Source organism: Nymphalis io, chromosome 17, assembly GCF_905147045.1.
Source record: "Nymphalis io chromosome 17, ilAglIoxx1.1, whole genome shotgun sequence".
NCBI lineage: Eukaryota > Metazoa > Arthropoda > Insecta > Lepidoptera > Nymphalidae > Nymphalis > Nymphalis io.
The window spans coordinates 5,538,190-5,556,096 of record NC_065904.1 but is presented as its reverse complement, the minus strand read 5'-3'; the positions used below and the strand labels follow the sequence as shown (position 1 = coordinate 5,556,096).

Genomic DNA, 17,907 nt, shown 5'->3' with positions numbered 1-17,907 from the left:
TGTCGATCATTTTCGTCCGTCGCGTGAATATGCGCAAATTTTTAAAAACATGCGTCATCTCATTAATAAAAATGAATGTCGGTATATTATATCAGTTGAGTTTAATTAAGTTTGACACCGTTTGACTGATCAATATGAAAATTAAAAAATATATTAATTTTTCATATTGAATGTTCCTAATATTGTCAATTTTATAACTCGGTGCGTGCTAACTCAGTTGTTTTATCAACATCGATGCCGTTCAACACATTGCCAAGTATATACCTAACAGTGCTGCCAACCTTTCTAAAGTAAAAGCAGCAATAAATTAACAGTAGCAATCAGGAAATCGGTTGATTTAAAACGATTAACGATAGATACTGTCGATGAGGAAATAAAAGCCATTAGTCCATAAGGAAGTAAAATATAATTAAATAAAACTGCAAAAGAAAAGACAATTATTGCTTCTAAGGGTGTTTGATTGATTGTATACTAAATGCCAATATTTTAAATAAAATTTCTTAGGGCGCGACATTGGTAAAATTTCAAAGTCAAACTTGAGTCCTATCTACGTTTATGCAACGTTGGAATGAAATGTTTCTAACGTATATAGTTTGCACTAATATCACTTGAACTGAATAGCACTATTAATAGTCTAATGCAGAAAATTATATAAATGATAGTGTTTCATAGACTGTTCATAGAGTATTGATTTATCCTTTACTAGGTTACGGACTTAAGGGCAGTAACCTACGAGCTAAAGGACAAAATAGTTCATATCAGATGAATTTCTGATAAGTCCTTGTTCGTTTGTTCGTATAATTTTTAAATATATTTCAAAGCTAAAAACATCAAAGCGAGTCGTATTTAATTAATTTTGAAAGAAAAGTTTGAATTGAACATTTATAATTTTTCAGTGCACCTTATCAAATTTAATATAAATATTATTTCTAAGTCAAATCAATGATGGCAGAAAAAGATAAATCAGTATCTAACTCATCACGAGATATATATGTACGTATTTAAGTAACATCGTATTGGAAATAAAGATGTTCGAGCTTATAATATATTTTATATATTTAAAACATCTAAATTACAGCATTGTGTTGCCATTTCCTTTGTTATATATTCATTTAGAAAAAACACGAGTTATTTATAACACAAGTAGTTACAAGAATGTTGCGACAGAAAATTCTGTATCATTTAAAACCTGATGCGATTATTGTGAATACGTAATGCCCATTTTCTTGCAAAATAAATAATTAGAAACTAGATTTTCAACTATTACCTCCAATAACTATTCATGTAGAATTTATTTCCTTAATTTAGGACGTTATATACAATAGTTACGGACACGAATTTTATTGGTTTAGTGCAATATCGTTTAGGTATTTATTACTATTAGTACCATCGTTTCTAGATGATATTGATAAGTGATTAGGCTCGTATCAAATATTTACCTGCCAAGTATCAATACTTTAAGTGTCTGTGGTGAGTGAGCCAGTGTAATTTTAGATACATTAACGAACAACATCAAAAATACAATAGTTTGAAGACATTTTAAATATAATGAAACGTTTTCTTACTTCTGATAATACCAATTGTTATGGATTAACAATACCATTTGTTTTTATACTAGCATTGGTTGCAAGAGTGCTTGCTATCCTCACTCTCAATTTATTCAGTTGGCCACTGCCTCTATTATATAATAAAATAAAAAGACGATTATAAAATGACGACATTTGCCATTCAAGATATTTTTTTTATTTTGTTAAAAATTTACGAAGAATTATTGTGGTTTCAGACATAAGTATTTATATTCAAACTATGTTGCTGTTATCAAGTGACTGGTTCGGTTGATTATGATTCTACGAAAGTATAACATTAATCGTTAGATCAGTCTGTCATGACTAAAATTTAAAAATGCGCGCGAAGTATTATTTTGCGATCAACTGTAGACTGTGCGTGCGAGTGTGGTTGACATCCTCACCACATGCCTCGTGTCGTTTGGCTCAGAAAAAAAAGTTTACACTAAAGCAGAGTAAAGAGAGAGATAATCGAGGCGAGGAAAATCGAGGGAAGGCGAGTGTGATCCTTTTTCAGACTTACGCCGGCTCGTTTCGCCTCGTCTCGTCTCGTCGGAAGTGTGGATTGGTGATTAATGATTTTATTTTAAGCCCACAATTTTGTAGCAAGGGCAAAAGTGTTTTATATTTTACCTTCGTAGGCCTTCCGTTGATAGCTATCATACAATATTTATCAAACACATTATCGCTTCAACGATTTGTCAGACAGTTATCCATTTATAATATATAAGTATGAATTATCAACAATAATATAGAAAATAACCACTAAAAGCATACAAAAAAATAATTTGAAATCAATTGCTATCTAGAGACGTAGATGATAAAAAAAGAAGTTTAAAACGTTGTCTGAGATGAAGTACCTTTTGTATTTATAAGCACTTTATTTAAGAGCTTCACAAAAAACTCATTCTTCTTATATGATTCTAAATTGCCCGAACTCCGGTTCTCTTATTGCAATAATTATATTGTACTTTCTGGGAATTGAGGCTAGATTACACTGGTGGTTTTTTATTTTAAGGGGTTTACGGCATCCTTACTAATATAATAGTGAAAGTGAGTTTGTTTATTTGTTTGTCATCATGAAATTTTGTCAACGCCTTGTCAGGGGTATAGAAAAGGACCTAAGGTACTAACACTTAATCCCCCCCCCCCCCGCCATACAGATGGGCGAAGCCACGGCTTTTAGTTGTTAATAATTTATATACTTATCTTAATTAAATACAATGATCTTATGTATAATCCGGGTCTTAATAATCTTTATTTACAAACCAACTTAACGCTATATATATTTAAGTTAAATTTTGAGGTTATTTGAGTCAATCTTATTTGTACAAGATGAGGATAAAACTTTATCGTTGAAGTTGAATGTAATGTAATTTAAGTAATGTATGAATGAAAAACTTTTGACACAAAAAATAATGAGTAGCACGCGTTCATTATTGTAGCTTAAAGCTCGTTATAAATTTTTTAAACTGACTGACGAGCCGGTCGGCGTGGTTGGTAGATACTTGCCTTACACGCCGTTGGTTGTGGGTTCGATTCCCACCCAGGACAGACATTTGTGTGTATGAACATCTCTGTTTTTCCCGAGTCTGGGTGTAATTATCTATACAATACATATCTTTACAAAAGAAAAGTAGTATGTCTAGTTTTCATAATACAAGCTCTGCTCAATTTGGGATCAGATGGCCGTGTGTGAATAATGTCCTAGGATATTTATTATTATTTATTATTAAAAGTCGATAGTAAATGTACTCTTTAAATTTACTATGGTGTGTGTTATGTATGTCGAAAAGCTAAAGCATTTTTTATAAAAGAATCAACTGTAAAAGCGGTTCCCACACCATTCATTTCGTTTGTAACCCGAATACCGTTAGTCGTCGACTCAACGTAAGGACTTGCATACAGATATGCTTCTTTTGTTTTATCAGTCTATTAAGTAAAAAGTTACTTCAAAATATGTTTACATTTATTCTCTACTTACCAAATTAATCCTATACATACAAAACATTTCTAAGAAATTATATTATTCAAACAAAACAATAAAGTAATCACTTTAAGATTAAATTATAATACAATCGTTTCAAATGGTTTCGTTTTAGTTACAAAACTTATGGAGTATGCATTATATTTATCCTCACGGCAATCTTCTTATATTTTCTTAGCATTATATCAGTCAGACAAGAATTGTTTAGTAGTGAACTCATTAAGAAAAAGTTCCTTACAATTTCACAATAATACTTATTGCCAATGATATCTAATAATAATAAAATGTTTTTTCTTGTTAAATTAAACTAAGAAGTAAGAATTTAGGTTAAGAAGACACACAAATAAATCAAAATCAGTTTTGGTCGCTTAGGAGTTATATCACATACACACATGCAGGATAAATATATAATTATATAAAGATTAGTACTGGTTCTGAATCTGTTTTATATATAAAAAAGTGTTATTTAAAAAAAAATATTATGCTTCTAGGTTATGTATGCTTTTATTTTTATGCTGTTATTTTAAATGAACTTTTTTGTAATATACTAGTATAATATACTAGTTAGGAATTGCATAATGAAGCTCGTCACTCCGTCTTCTGTGACACATGATAAATGTAGTAGGCCCCTCATAAAGTTGGTAAAACTGGTTATATGTTACGAAATAACTTAAAATTCATAGACGTGCTGTAATGTTTTAGGAAATTAAATTGTTATTTGACAGACATTAAGCAATGGTTGTTAACACATTTTTTCCTTGATTAAATATACTTAACTTTTTTTTTTATCTGTTTCGATTTTATTTTTTTAATCTGTACATAGTTAGTATATATGAATATAATATAATTTGATTGAATAAATATTATAGATAAATTACAATATAAGAAAACGAAAATAATCATATAATATCAAAAGTAACAAGATATTTTTAACATTTTAATGTACTATTTTGATTAAATTGATTGTCTGTTATTGGCGTTATACCGGAACGATGGCACATAAATTAACCGTAAAACCATCAAGGCCTGATTTAATGTCACGATTCTCGACGTCCTTTCATTCATTTTTTATCTGTAGAACACAAAACATCGACTATATAACTTTAAGTACGAAACGTGTAATTTTTATTTAAACATTATCTTAAGTATTAGGATATAAATATTATACCCGATTCCTGCGCATTAAGCTGAGTGCGTTTCGCCTTTATCCTGTTAATTAAAAACATTTTTTTAAAGTTTAACGAATAAAGCTAATGTAAGAAATATATTTAACAGTAAATCTAATAAAATTGTGTTTACTGTTCAGCGACTGTGATTATTACAACTCTAATCTTAACTGTTTCTATATTGCGATATAAGAAGAACGGAACAATATACCATAGGTTACAAAATGTTTTCATTAATGTTTTATAACTTTAAAACAAACAAATGTCGCTATATTGCATATTATTGTTTTTAATATATAGTTGAGAAATTTCTAGTCTAAATTTTAAACACATTATATTATTTCTAGGCTGTTTTCATTGTGTTAGTTGGTTTTTCAGCAGGATAAAGGCAAACAGTTCGTGCAGAGTCGTCTTTGGACCTTTGTTATTTTTTAAATTAAGCTTTGTGCAACGTAAGGCTGTTTCATACGGCACCGCAAAAGAGGCATTGCGGCAGCGTGAACTAATGTAAAATAATGAACTTAGCACAAACATTACTTTTTCATCATTTTAACATCGCGGTTCATTACGATTCGTCGCTTGTAAAAAAGCGCGTGTACAAATTAATGCAAAGGCAGCATTGCCGTAGCGTTATGTACTTTTGCTGCGCCATGTGTAAGCAGCCTTAGCCTTCAAGTGACATTTTATTTTATTACCTGTGTCCGTAAAAACGTGGGCTGAAAATATGTTCCGTTTATTTTATAGAAGTCACTCTGGAAAAGAAGAAATTCAAATTGAATGTATTTTTTGTTATTATTGCACATAGACGACACGACCCGATATGAATCATGCATTTTTTTATATTCAGCCAGTCTCGTCAATAAAAATTTTTTTTAGTTTTTTTTTAATTTTGAAAGTATGTGTAATGAAATGAAATAGTTTTCAATTTAGTATTTGTAAAGGACTGAGGAGGGTTTTGATAAGTGGAACAGTAAATAATAATTATTTGTATCATGCAAATTCTTACCTCTTGATAGAAGACTCGTTTGGAGTTGTACGTCAAATTGTACTGTTGATCAGCTACCATCAGAAGAATGGAGAACGGTAGCAGAAAGGCTGCTGCGGCTAAAAAGGCAACGCATCTCCCTAGCCTCAAAGCACTGACGTTTCTTCTACCCATTTTTATATTATTTAATTTATCACCATCACAAAATCATTCACAAATTTGTCTATTACATTGTTTTATCTGTGGACACTATAATGTTTTTAATTATTAAATAAATTATATAGACACTTAAGACTTGTGATTATAAAGCGACTTTGGTAAAACTTTCAGGCCTCACCGAGAACAACACGGATCAACCCCTCACTTATAAATAGGGTCTATCTATCTATCTCTGGTTTTGTAGCTCGTATTCTCGTATTATTTATTATATATTCGTATTTACAAAGTGGAGAGAGAACTACTCAGTGGTATCTGCTTCAGTTCGTTTATAAGATATAATTCGTATCTTGAAAACTATTTATTGAATTTAGTTGAAGTTAATTGATATTGCACACAAAAAATGAGGCAAAAGGTTATATTTCGAATCATAATTACATCCGATTCGAAATTCCAGGTCTTCCAGGGACTGTGGATCACGCTAGGAACTCAAACAGGCTAAAAAAGTTTGACTAGGTGTGATGAGGCACAATTTTTAGTGAGTTTACTAACTAATGAGAACGATCGTTACTGTCACTTAAATTTTATAATATCAAGTTTGTAAATAGAGCTGTCATATGTCTAGAGTAAACATATGTCTAATATATATAAGTAAAAAAAAATTGAATTGTCCATAGAATATCTCAAAGTGAGCTTTAATTAAGTTTTTGATCGCTTTATCCTTTGAAATTATACCGAAGCTAGAATGAAAAAAGGCACTCAAGTATAAATTATTAAGGTGTTAAAAAATGGAGTTCGTTTGTGCGAGCGAGTGGTGAAATTGCTTTAATATCGAAAAGCAATTTTCTTAAGAACGGACGCGAGTATTTTCTGGAAATTAAATTGCATCTCTGCAGAAGTTTCCCGAGGCCGATAGGCGTTTTTATTATAAAAACCGTTTCAGTATTTTCTTAAAAAACTTTATTGTAATATTATGTAGCATTATTTTCTAATGCTACACAATTTGAGGTCATTATAATAAAAAAAGAAAAAAAAATCTTGATTCGCTTCAGAGCAAATTGCATAATAGGCATGATGACAGTATGAAAGAATTAAAAAATAAATGATTTTAGAGAAGCAACTATTTTAAAAGGATTCTAAAAAATGATCCCATTTTAATATACCCATTGAGATTAATAAGATTTTTAATAAAATAAAAGTATAAAATTCTGCAATCGGCCATTTTATTTGAAACAGCAATCAGAGCGAATGACGTCACGCCTCTGTATGTATAACCGTTTCTCTTGGACAGTTGTGTTTACGCATTTCAAAATTATTTTGCATCATTTAATTAGTTGAGTCGTTGATTATTCACGTTTTCTGAAGAAAATAAAACAACCAAGATCTATCAATGATGGAACAAGGTTTTGTTAAGGCAAATTCCTCTAATTTGCTCAGGATTTGTTGATGTTAGGAGAGTTTCTTTCATAAAATAAAGACTTTTGCTCATCTGAATTTCGAAATGTGAAAACTTCCTTGTACGTACATTTTTATTGCTATCATAAGTTTTTTTCTGTTAGCTATATAGTATTACTCGCATATGAAGAGCCCTAATATTTTTACCAGTAAGAACTTTTAAGACAATATTTCATTTAGCTCCACTAGTACTGAATTTGTGAATACATATTTGCGAATACTTCTATTCTATAAATCTCAATATATCATAAATATATAATAAATCTTTATGAATCTCTGCCTCAATTTGAAATTTCTTCAAAATGTTCTGTAACCATACTTCCTTTTAATTGCTTTTCACATTCTTAAAGAACCATCATCATTCGTTGCTTACTTATATATGGTCGTTCTGCTTCTGTAGATTGTTCTTCGATCTGGTTGGCATTCGAATGTATTTTTACACAGAGAGACAGACAGAGCACACCACTTGTAAACTTTGTAATTCATTTTTAACCTTAGGAAATACGCAATATTTTCTGCCTTTCTTCGTTGAGTATAGACATAATACAACATTTACTGTCGTTTATTGAGGCGTGACGTCACGTGCAGGCGCCATGACACCTGCGGGTGTTTTCGAGCAAAATTCAAAATAGGTAAATGAAAATGCAATTATTTGCGTAAACAGTTAATTTATTACTGAAATAAAATTATTTTCAGTAATAGTAGACGTGTACCTACATTATAGAATGTTATTTGAAAATCAGTCATCATGCCTATTGTACTCCGCCCGTTGTACTACACATTTTTTGTCACCTTTTTGGCCTTTATTAATTTATTTTGTTTTTTCTGTTAAGCATTTTCCGTTTTTTATATTTGTGGTGTACAATAAAGAACATATGTAATATATAATTGATAAATAGATAGTACTTACGTACTAAAAGTTTATTAGTTTATACATACTTACTCGTAGTAAATATAGTACGGTTTAAGAGTTGGTGATTTATAAGTTACTATTATTGTCAAAGTAATTGAGGAAGCTAGATTTGTAAACAATATTTTAAAAAGGTACCTATTCATCAGTTTTGACGTAATCGAGTAACACGTAATACGTATTCTCGCATATTAATAAGATTAATTGCACAATTGCATTCTGTTTAATAATATGCAACAAAAGAAATGTTCTATTAGGTCAATGGAACTAAGACATGCTGATTAGAACTCCTTTGGCACGATGCATCGTTCATTTGCCAAGTGTTCTAGCAAATGTCATAGAGAACTGTGTCATCTATTATTTTCGTTTCTGATAATTCAGTTTTATTTGCTTTTATGCATTTTGTGTATCACTTTAAATATTTATTCATTGTTATAATATTCTTGAATATGCAGACGAATGAAAACACGGACGGTTTTAAACGATTATTTCTAGTGTTGCATAATATTAGAAAGGCAAACGTTTTTACAAGAATCGCATCTCCGGAGTTGTTTTATATAATTTGTACCGATTAATTAAAATGAAGGAGGTCTTTGTTTATATACTATTTATATATTTATCACAAAGCATTCTATAGTTTCCTTGGGCCTAAATTAAACGAATTGTTATTGTATGTATGCGTATAATATTATTTTTACATAAAATAGTAATCGTTGAAAATTAAAAACTTTTTTTTAAAAAACACCTGTTTATGTTACTAAAATCAACCTTATATTTTATATGTTATTTATAAATAGATTAGGAATGTAATATTGTTACCTTTTCCTGAACAGAAAATTTACTGGTGGTAGGGCTTTGTGCAAGCTCGTCTGGGTAGGTACCACCCACTCATCAGATATTCTACCGCAAAACAGCAATACTTGATATTGTTGTGTTCCGGTTTGAAGGGTGAGTGAGCCAGTGTAATTACAGGCACAAGGGACATAAAATCTTAGTTCCCAAGGTTGGTGGCGCATTGGCTATAAGCCATGGTTGACATTTCTTACAATGCCAATGTCTAAGGGCGTTTGGTGACCACTTACCATCAGGTGGCCCATATGCTCGTCCACCTTCCTATTCTATAAAAAAAAAAAAAACACACCAAATTGTAATAAAAATATATACAGCGTTATATTATTATTATGTATGTACGTTCGTAGTTAATGACAATTTGTGTGAAAGCGATGAAATTAAAAAATCTTTTTTGATTGAGTTATTGCGAGGGAAATGTCACGGTTCCCGTCAGGCGTTCAGTAATTGCGGTAATAACGGTAACAACACTAATAGACTACACGCCTAACTGTTATTACTATAACCTACTTACGTAATACGGAATGTTAATTGGATACACGAAAATTAAAAAAAATATATTCATCTGTCACGGTAGTATATTGTAGAAAGCTGTTTTTGAAGTACAACTTTGGACGAAAGTAGAGTATAATTTCAAGGTCGAATTTGACATTGGAGTGATGCAACGATAAGATGAAAATTCTGACAGCAAAAACGCTTCTGCATTATATATATATATATATATATATATATTTTTAATTATATGATCCTTAATTTGAAGTATCTCAAAATGAACAGTCATAATACGATTTGATTTACATAAAAACACTACCAAAATGATAATAATAGGTTTTTTTTAAGTGATAATTTTACAAATAATTTAAGTTAACAAAACAAGCTCATATTGCACTTTAAATCACGCGATGTTTGTTTTGCAAGTAAGATTCTCATGCGGTATGCAGGCACGACTTTAAAATAGTAAAAATTAACAATAATATATGAAATACTTGATTACTTGAATGTTATAAATAACATTGGGATATGAATATTGTTAAATAAAACGAATGTCTCGACTTTCGCCGATAATTTAAAAAAAAAACGAAGCAAATACAGTTTATAATATTACAATACATTGTATCAATGTACAATATTTACCACCATAAATATTGCTATATAATAAGTAAGACTATATAAAAAGTAAATGGCCACATGATTGATTGCCGCGCGCTGTTCTCGGAAATTTAAGAAATGAGTAATTCAACATTTTTTTTGAGCCAAAATTGTTTGTTGTCATGCGCACTAACGACGTTGTAAACGAGAAGTGGAATACAAACATTATTTTGGATATAATCCAAGGTTTCCGAATATTTGGAGAATGATAAAGCTCATTTGTCTATGGACTGTTGTGTTATTGATTACTATACAAATAGTTTTGATACTTGCTCTTTTTAACATTACGATAATTTTGAAGATGTTATTTTTAAGTCTTTTTTTTATACTCGCCGGGAAGGCAAATGACTCTACTCTACTCACCTGATGGTAAGTGGTAGTAGAGTCCAAAATCGACGACGGCCAGTACAGACAGGAAAACCGTTCTGCACTAGCCGCCTTCGCCTTGCCGGCCCACAAGATGTCTAATGTATTGTGTATACATTTTATATCTATATCGTATGTCAGTGTAAAAATTATTTTAATATTTTTTGATAAAAAAAAATATACGCAAATATCCCACTGGCTGATGGATCAAGTTAGTCTGAAATTGCAGACGCATGCAGTTTCAATACAGTATAAATCCTTACTAATATTGTAAATGCGAAATTGTGTGTGTTTGTTACGCTTTCACGTTTTAACTAGTGAACCGATCATCATGCACTTTGCATCACGTGCTTGAATGCATAAACGTTGTCAGGGGTATGAAATAGGACAAGCACACGGGCGTAGCTGCGGGCGGAAATTAGTTCCTTATAAAAATAAATTTAGCATTTTAATGTCAACGGTGCTTGTTGCCACCCCGATCATTTTTATATTATTCGCTGCAAAAAAAATATGCGAAGAAATAAATGCATTGTTTTTTTTTATATTTCTTACCGCAGTGATAATAATGACTTTTTAATAAAAATATTATACCGACAAAATGTTTAATGTATTTGTTTTATGTCAGTACTTTGGTTTTACGTTTTATTCTTCTAACATTGTTAAAACAGAGAAATGTCAGAGCAAAGATTTAAAGTTAGTAGATTTCTTTTGAAAGTGACTTTACTTAGTTATAACTGTGTCGTACATCAAGATCAACTTATGTAAACTATAAAGTATTTATTATTCACTGAATGCAACGACATATCTTGATTGAATACCTGGAATTGTTCATAATAACACGAACATCTCGAATCTGGCCGTACAACCGGTTCTTATAAAAAGAACTTCGCAATACACAATCTAAATGCATTCGCGTCGTAAGCGCATTTTTTCACGCAATCTTATATTAAACACGTAACAAAATCAAGTTTTTTAGAACGTTAATTGTACTCACTTGGTGGTAGGGCTTTGTGCAAGCCCGTCTGTGTAGGTATCACCCATTCATAACATATTCTACCATAAACTGTGTTCCGATTTAAAAGGCGAGTGAGCCAGTATAGTTACAGGCACAAGGGATAAAACTTCTTAGTTCCCAAGTTCCCATATTGAGTAATGAATTGTTTATGTCTGTATGGAGTTCAGACTCCAAAGATTAAATTATAGTTTTTAAGAAAGAGTTTATCAACATCAATTAAAAGAAAAGAATATATACTTCCTGGAGACGTTACGCAAAAAATATTGGGAATCCCTGTGGGCTAGCCTTGTTATAGTTAAAAATAAAAGTCACGTACTATTTAAGGAAAATAGTGTACGAATACCCAACGACATAATACAAAAGGAGGAATGATCAGATCCGATAAGAGATTTTGGATAAAACTTATTTAAATTTCGAATTTAAATTCGAACAAGCAAGACAAAATATGTCGCGTTTATACATTTATATGTTATATTAATATATACAATATTGAATTAAAATATAGACATTAATAAGCAGTGAAGCGATAGTTTCGGTTAAACCAGCGTTTCATGTGACTACTTTATGCGGTTATTACTTGATAATAAAACCAATTAATTCAATTTAAAATCTATTTAAGTTAAATGTTATTTTTTTCAATATTAGTACTTATATTTGCTTGGGCAGGTTCTGTATATAAATGGTAGTTTGCGCAAGCGATCTCGTGGCGCTCCTCGTAAAGACAAAAATGGTACCGTTGGTTTTTTAGTGAGTTTTCCGATGTTCGGGCCACACTCGCTTTGGACGCTTTAGACGAGTCCCTCATATCCGTGGGGGATATTCCCGTGGAGGAAACGCGTAATGCTTTTGTCCAGCGAAAAAAAAGGTTCTGTATGTACTTAGCATACACAGCAACAACAGCCTACAAAAGAGAGGAAGGGTACCGTTGGATTTTAGTGGATTTTCTGACGGACGTATTGAATGAAATACTTTAAGTCTGTATTTCCTGATAGGTACAACGTTAGTATCTTCAAATCCAGAGTAAACAGGTATCTTCTAGACAAGCGTGCTACGTCTTAGACCGTGCGAAACTTTACATCACGTAAGTGAACGATCAAACGCTGGCCTATAAATCATTAAAAATAACTTAGTACCAAAACTGATTTGATTTAACTAATTATAAATATTCCGATATAAAGTTTATATAAATAATAAACATGATTGAATTTATTAATTCTCCATAGATTACAAGATCAAGTCTAATCAGCTAGGTACAGTATCATCCGCAGAGAATGGCGCCTAAAAAATGTATATGTACATCAATTCACCAGGCCTTCTTCTTTCAATTGATACTTTATTCATACATTCATAGAAATGTTTAAATATTATACTAAGATTTATAAAGTTAAAGTTATGGATTACAATTTATGATATGGTATGAATATGAAGCTTATAACTTTAATTCAATAATATGCAACACTTTGGTTATGTAAATGACAATTAAAACACAGTTATCAATTGTCCACCATCCTGCAGTGGAGTAGCGTGATGGAATAAGCTCAAAAACTGCGTTTTAAAAGAAGAAAAGGCATTTATTATTGAAAAGGATTTTTCTTAAAATCTTATATAAAGAAAAGATACTTATCTTATGATTTCAGAATTTGTCAGCAATACCATTTGAGATCAGATTTCCGTTATCGTTTATCTTTAATTCAATCAAAATGGTCTTTATAAAATGTAAATTCGCACACATAAGTTGAGTAAGATATAAAATTATATATTATTATCAATTTATTATGTTTTACAGGAACTTTAAATTTCACGCTTTTCACGTCAATAGTCTAAATCTATCTGCAAAGCTTATATTAAAATATTTTAAACTTAAACCTTTTCCTAAACGCGCTGTACCTTTAATATAAGTTTTACGTACTTATATTGGTTTAGTTGCTTTTCAGTAAAGCATTACAAACATAATGACTACTCATTTATTAGCATAGATATTAAGTTGTCAAGTGTGAAGTGTGAGTGTGTGCCAAGTTTATAGTAAATTCCGTAGTCATGGCAATTAAACTAAACAAGGTTATTTCTCTAGTCATATATGATATAATTTGTATAAGCACAATGCATGACACGACAACATCGTACAGTAATTACTGAAAGTAATTGAGTAAATTGAGTGTTTCCATTCAATTGCCTATTTTTTTTTACATACGCAATTAGTAAATTGTTATGACAATAAAAGATATTTCAATGCTATATGTAACATAATCCAGATTAACATGCCCTGTAAAAAATATATATGAAAATGCTCTATATATTTTTTTTATTAAAATGAGGTAGGAACATTGAAACTCCCGATGGAAGACCATTGCGTATAGTCATTCGAACTGTAAGAAATATTAACCATTCCTTACATCGTTAATGCACCACCAACTTCGGGAATTAAGATATTATGTCCCTTGAGCCTGTAGTTATTCTGGCACACCCTTCAAACCAGAACACAACAATACTAAGTATATCAGCTTAGCGGTAGAGTATATAATGAATGAAACCTACCCAGACGGGCTTGCTCAAATCCCTACTACCAAGCTACTACTACAGCAAACATTTAAATTATAAAAAAATATATTTTAATAAAGAAGTTAGTAAACATTTCTAGAAACTTCTTACAGTTTATTAAAAACAGGTAAGCTTTGTTTGTTTTTTCCGAATTCATGCAATATTTACGATTAATAAGGAACCCTCATATTATTTTAATTCTTAGTTTCAGAACGTTATAGGCTATAACAGTAACAGCCTGTTAATGTCCCACTGCTGGGCTAAGGCCTCCTCTTCCTTTTGAGGAGAAGGTTTGGAGTTTATTCCACCACGCTGCTCCAATGCGGGTTGGTAGAATACACATGTGGCAGAATTTCAATGAAATTAGACACATGCAGGTTTCCTCACGATGTTTTCCTTCACCGTTAAGCACGAGATGAATTATAAACACAAATATATAGGCTATAACGTATGTTTAAATATATATGCATATGTTATTATTTAAGTTTCTTACGTTAACGTAGTTGGAACTTATTAGTAAATATAATTACTTAAATAAATCACACACAGAGACTTATTGAATTCTCATAAAAACTATAGGTAATATTTCTCGCAAAATTATCAAAATTTGATTAATGGTTGTTAATGCGTTTATAATAAATCCAGTATAAAGATAAGTACGTGAACTTTTTTAAACTAGTTTTTTTTAATCATAATGTATACGTTTATACTCACTTATATAACTCAGACAATCAGACAAACATTAAAATCATTAATATTTTTACTTATTACATGTACAAATGAAATTGATAGAATAATAAAGCATTGTTTGTAAAATAAGATAAGCTTATGGCAATTATAAATAATAATAATGTCCTCCAGACCGATTTCGGCCACGGCGGCCAATCTCCAGAGAGATTAGCCAACTGCGCAGGAGATATTATAGTGCACAAGTGTGTGCGCAAATACAGGTGCACTTTCTATTCCCTAACTCTCATAATCCGATGGGACGGCTATCCGACACGACCGGAAAGATTTCAGGCCAACGGCTTTACGTGCTTTCCGAGGCACGGGAGTGTACAGACTTCCAACTTCCAGACTCCGGGCTACTACTGAGAATTTTCTGACAGAAAAACCCAATAACTTTTTATTGGCCCGACCTGGGAATTGAACCCAGGACCTCCGGATCTGCGGCCATCAAGCCACCAGACCAACGAGGCAGATAGGGCAATGATAAAAGTCCACTTAATGCTGCATTCTCTTAGAAAATTGCTATGACAATAATATTTGAATACTATGTATTGCATAATCAATCTGGATTATGTAACACATAGTATTTTTTTTTTTTATAGAATAGGAAGGCGGACGAGCATATGGGCCACCTGATGGTAAGTGGTCACCAACGCTCTTAGACATTGGCATTGTAAGAAATGTCAACCATCGCTTACATATCCAATGCGCCACCAACCTTGGAAACTAAGATTTTATGTCCCTTGTGCCTGTAATTACACTGGCTCACTCACCCTTCAAACCGGAACGCAACAATATCAAGTATTGCTGTTTTGCGGTAGAATATCTGATGAGTGGGTGGTACCTACCCAGACGAGCTTTCACAAAGCCCTACCACCAGTATTAAAATATTATAACATTACCAATTTTGTATTATTATTCTATGTATATTATATGTACAACTGTACTTAGTTAATTGCATCAACCAAGAAAGACATACTAAATAAATGTGCGTTGGTGTTTGAAATGATGAAATTGAACACTTCTATTTCAAATAGCTTGACAATATTTGTACATTTTTTTACTTCTACATTTAATTTTATGACAAAAAAAGAAATGGTAAAAAACATACATGTCTTAGCTTGAAGGTTGTTTTCTGTAAGAATAAGGTCCTCCAGACCGATTTCGGCCACGGCGGCCAATCTCAAGAGAGATTAGCCAACTACGCAGGAGATATTATAGTGCACAAGTGTGTGCGCAAACACAAGTGCACTCTCTATTCCCTAACTCTCATAATCCGATGGGACGGCAATCCGGCACGACCGGAAAGAGTTCAGGCGCAGGACCAACGGCTTTACGTGCTTTCCGAGGCACGGGAGTGTACACACATCCAACTTCCAGACTCCGGGCTGCTACTGAGAATTTTCTGACAGAAAAACCCAATAACTTTTTATTGGCCCGACCTGGGAATTGAACCCAGGACCTCCGGGTCTGTGGCCTTATATCAAGCCACTAGACCAACGAGGCAGTCTATAAGAATACAGATGTCTCTAAAGAATTTAAGTTACATTGACCTACAGCCTATTTCAATCGAAGAAGAAGTAAAGGAACTTTATGTTCACATATTCCATACGATTCGTTGTCAGATCTCCATTAATATACCTTTATTAATAATACAACACTATTCCACTTAACTACTTATATCCATTTTAATTTTTTCTTCTAAAGCTACGATAACAACTTCGCCAACGTTCCAAATATATATTTTTCGCGAATCCATAGTCAAAATTGAGGTAGATTATAATTTTAAATTTGCGTACTTATCTCTATACCACATAAACTGCTGTGTTCTGAATAGGCTATAAATACAAATTTACCTCCAGTAGGAACGTTATGGGATAAGCTTTACCGAGTAAGGGTCGCTTATAGGCTTCTGCTTTTCTATACCAATAATTCACTATAATTATATGAATGTTTCCTTTCAAATTTTAAGTGATTAAAATGATCACCTTGACATACATAAAAGATTGAACTCAAAATATTGCCACACACGTGAAGAGTTCGAGTAGAAAATGTAAATAAAACGATTGCATATTTATGCATGACGTCATATCGGTATAGTAAAGGCGTGTATTAATAACGTTAATTAGATTTTCACTTGTGTTAAGTAATTTAAACTTCCACGTTCCGTTAATTAATACAAGAATATTTATTAATTATTTATAATCGTATTTAAACATTGTTATGTTGATTAATGGATTGATATTTTTTTTAGTTTATTAATTAAAAATAATGATAATAATACTTTTGAATACCTTAATGATTTCTTTTTTAATGTTAAGTGTGACACAGGAAGAAATTTCAAACATCGTTGTTTGCTTTGAATATATTCGCGGTGTCTTCCATTGTATTGTATTTAATTAAACCTTACGACTTCATGGAGTTAAGACAAGTTTACAAGGAAATATTACATTAAAACTTTTAAATTAAATATAAAACGGTTTTTGAATAAAAACATATCCATATATGACCATGCGAACGAACTTTAATATTTGTTAACGTCAATTAATTAGTATATGGACTTTTGTACTAATAATATTTTGTAATAATAACTAATAACATTTGACGAAGTAGCGTGGTGTAATAAGCTTCAAACCTTCGCAAGAGGAGGGGAGGAGATGTTTTCAACTGTTTTGCTGAAAGTTTATTAGAACTTTACATAAGTGCAATAATAACTGCATTCGTTTGTCCATTAAATATTACATAAATAATTAAGCGGCAAGAAAGATAATGCAACTTGACGCGTTATAATCAGCCTGCATGAAAATCTAATGTACAAAAGTTTGCATATTTATAAGGTGACATATTTCATTAAATGAGTAGGTAATATAATTATAATACGATTCAATAAAGTACGTCTTCACATCAAGGTCGGTAAGTGATTGTCTCCTACGCTTAATATGAATATGTAAAGACTCTTTTAATTTATAAGGTTTCACTTTCAAATGGGATAACTTACAATTCTAGTTCCATATAGTCTGTTAACATAAATTGCAGT

General features: G+C 31.5%; 1 protein-coding gene across 7 annotated transcripts in view; it reads right to left on the bottom strand.

Moving 5' to 3' along the window:
• LOC126775114 (carbohydrate sulfotransferase 11) overlaps positions 1 to 17,907 on the bottom strand; it is a 55,469-nt gene that overhangs the window by 32,527 nt on the left and 5,035 nt on the right. For 4 of the 7 annotated variants that reach the window (XM_050496884.1, XM_050496885.1, XM_050496887.1 and 1 more), the window contains exons 2-3: positions 5,725 to 5,952; positions 5,414 to 5,470 (exon numbers count right to left, since the gene is read on the bottom strand). The exons of 1 other annotated variant lie outside the window; for it this stretch is intronic. In XM_050496884.1, the coding sequence (XP_050352841.1) occupies positions 5,414 to 5,470; positions 5,725 to 5,877 (210 nt within the window). In that variant the 5' untranslated portion in view covers positions 5,878 to 5,952. The remainder of the gene's footprint in view (positions 1 to 5,413; positions 5,471 to 5,724; positions 5,953 to 17,907) is intronic. 2 more of the 7 variants (XM_050496886.1, XM_050496888.1) reach the window with 2 other exon arrangements.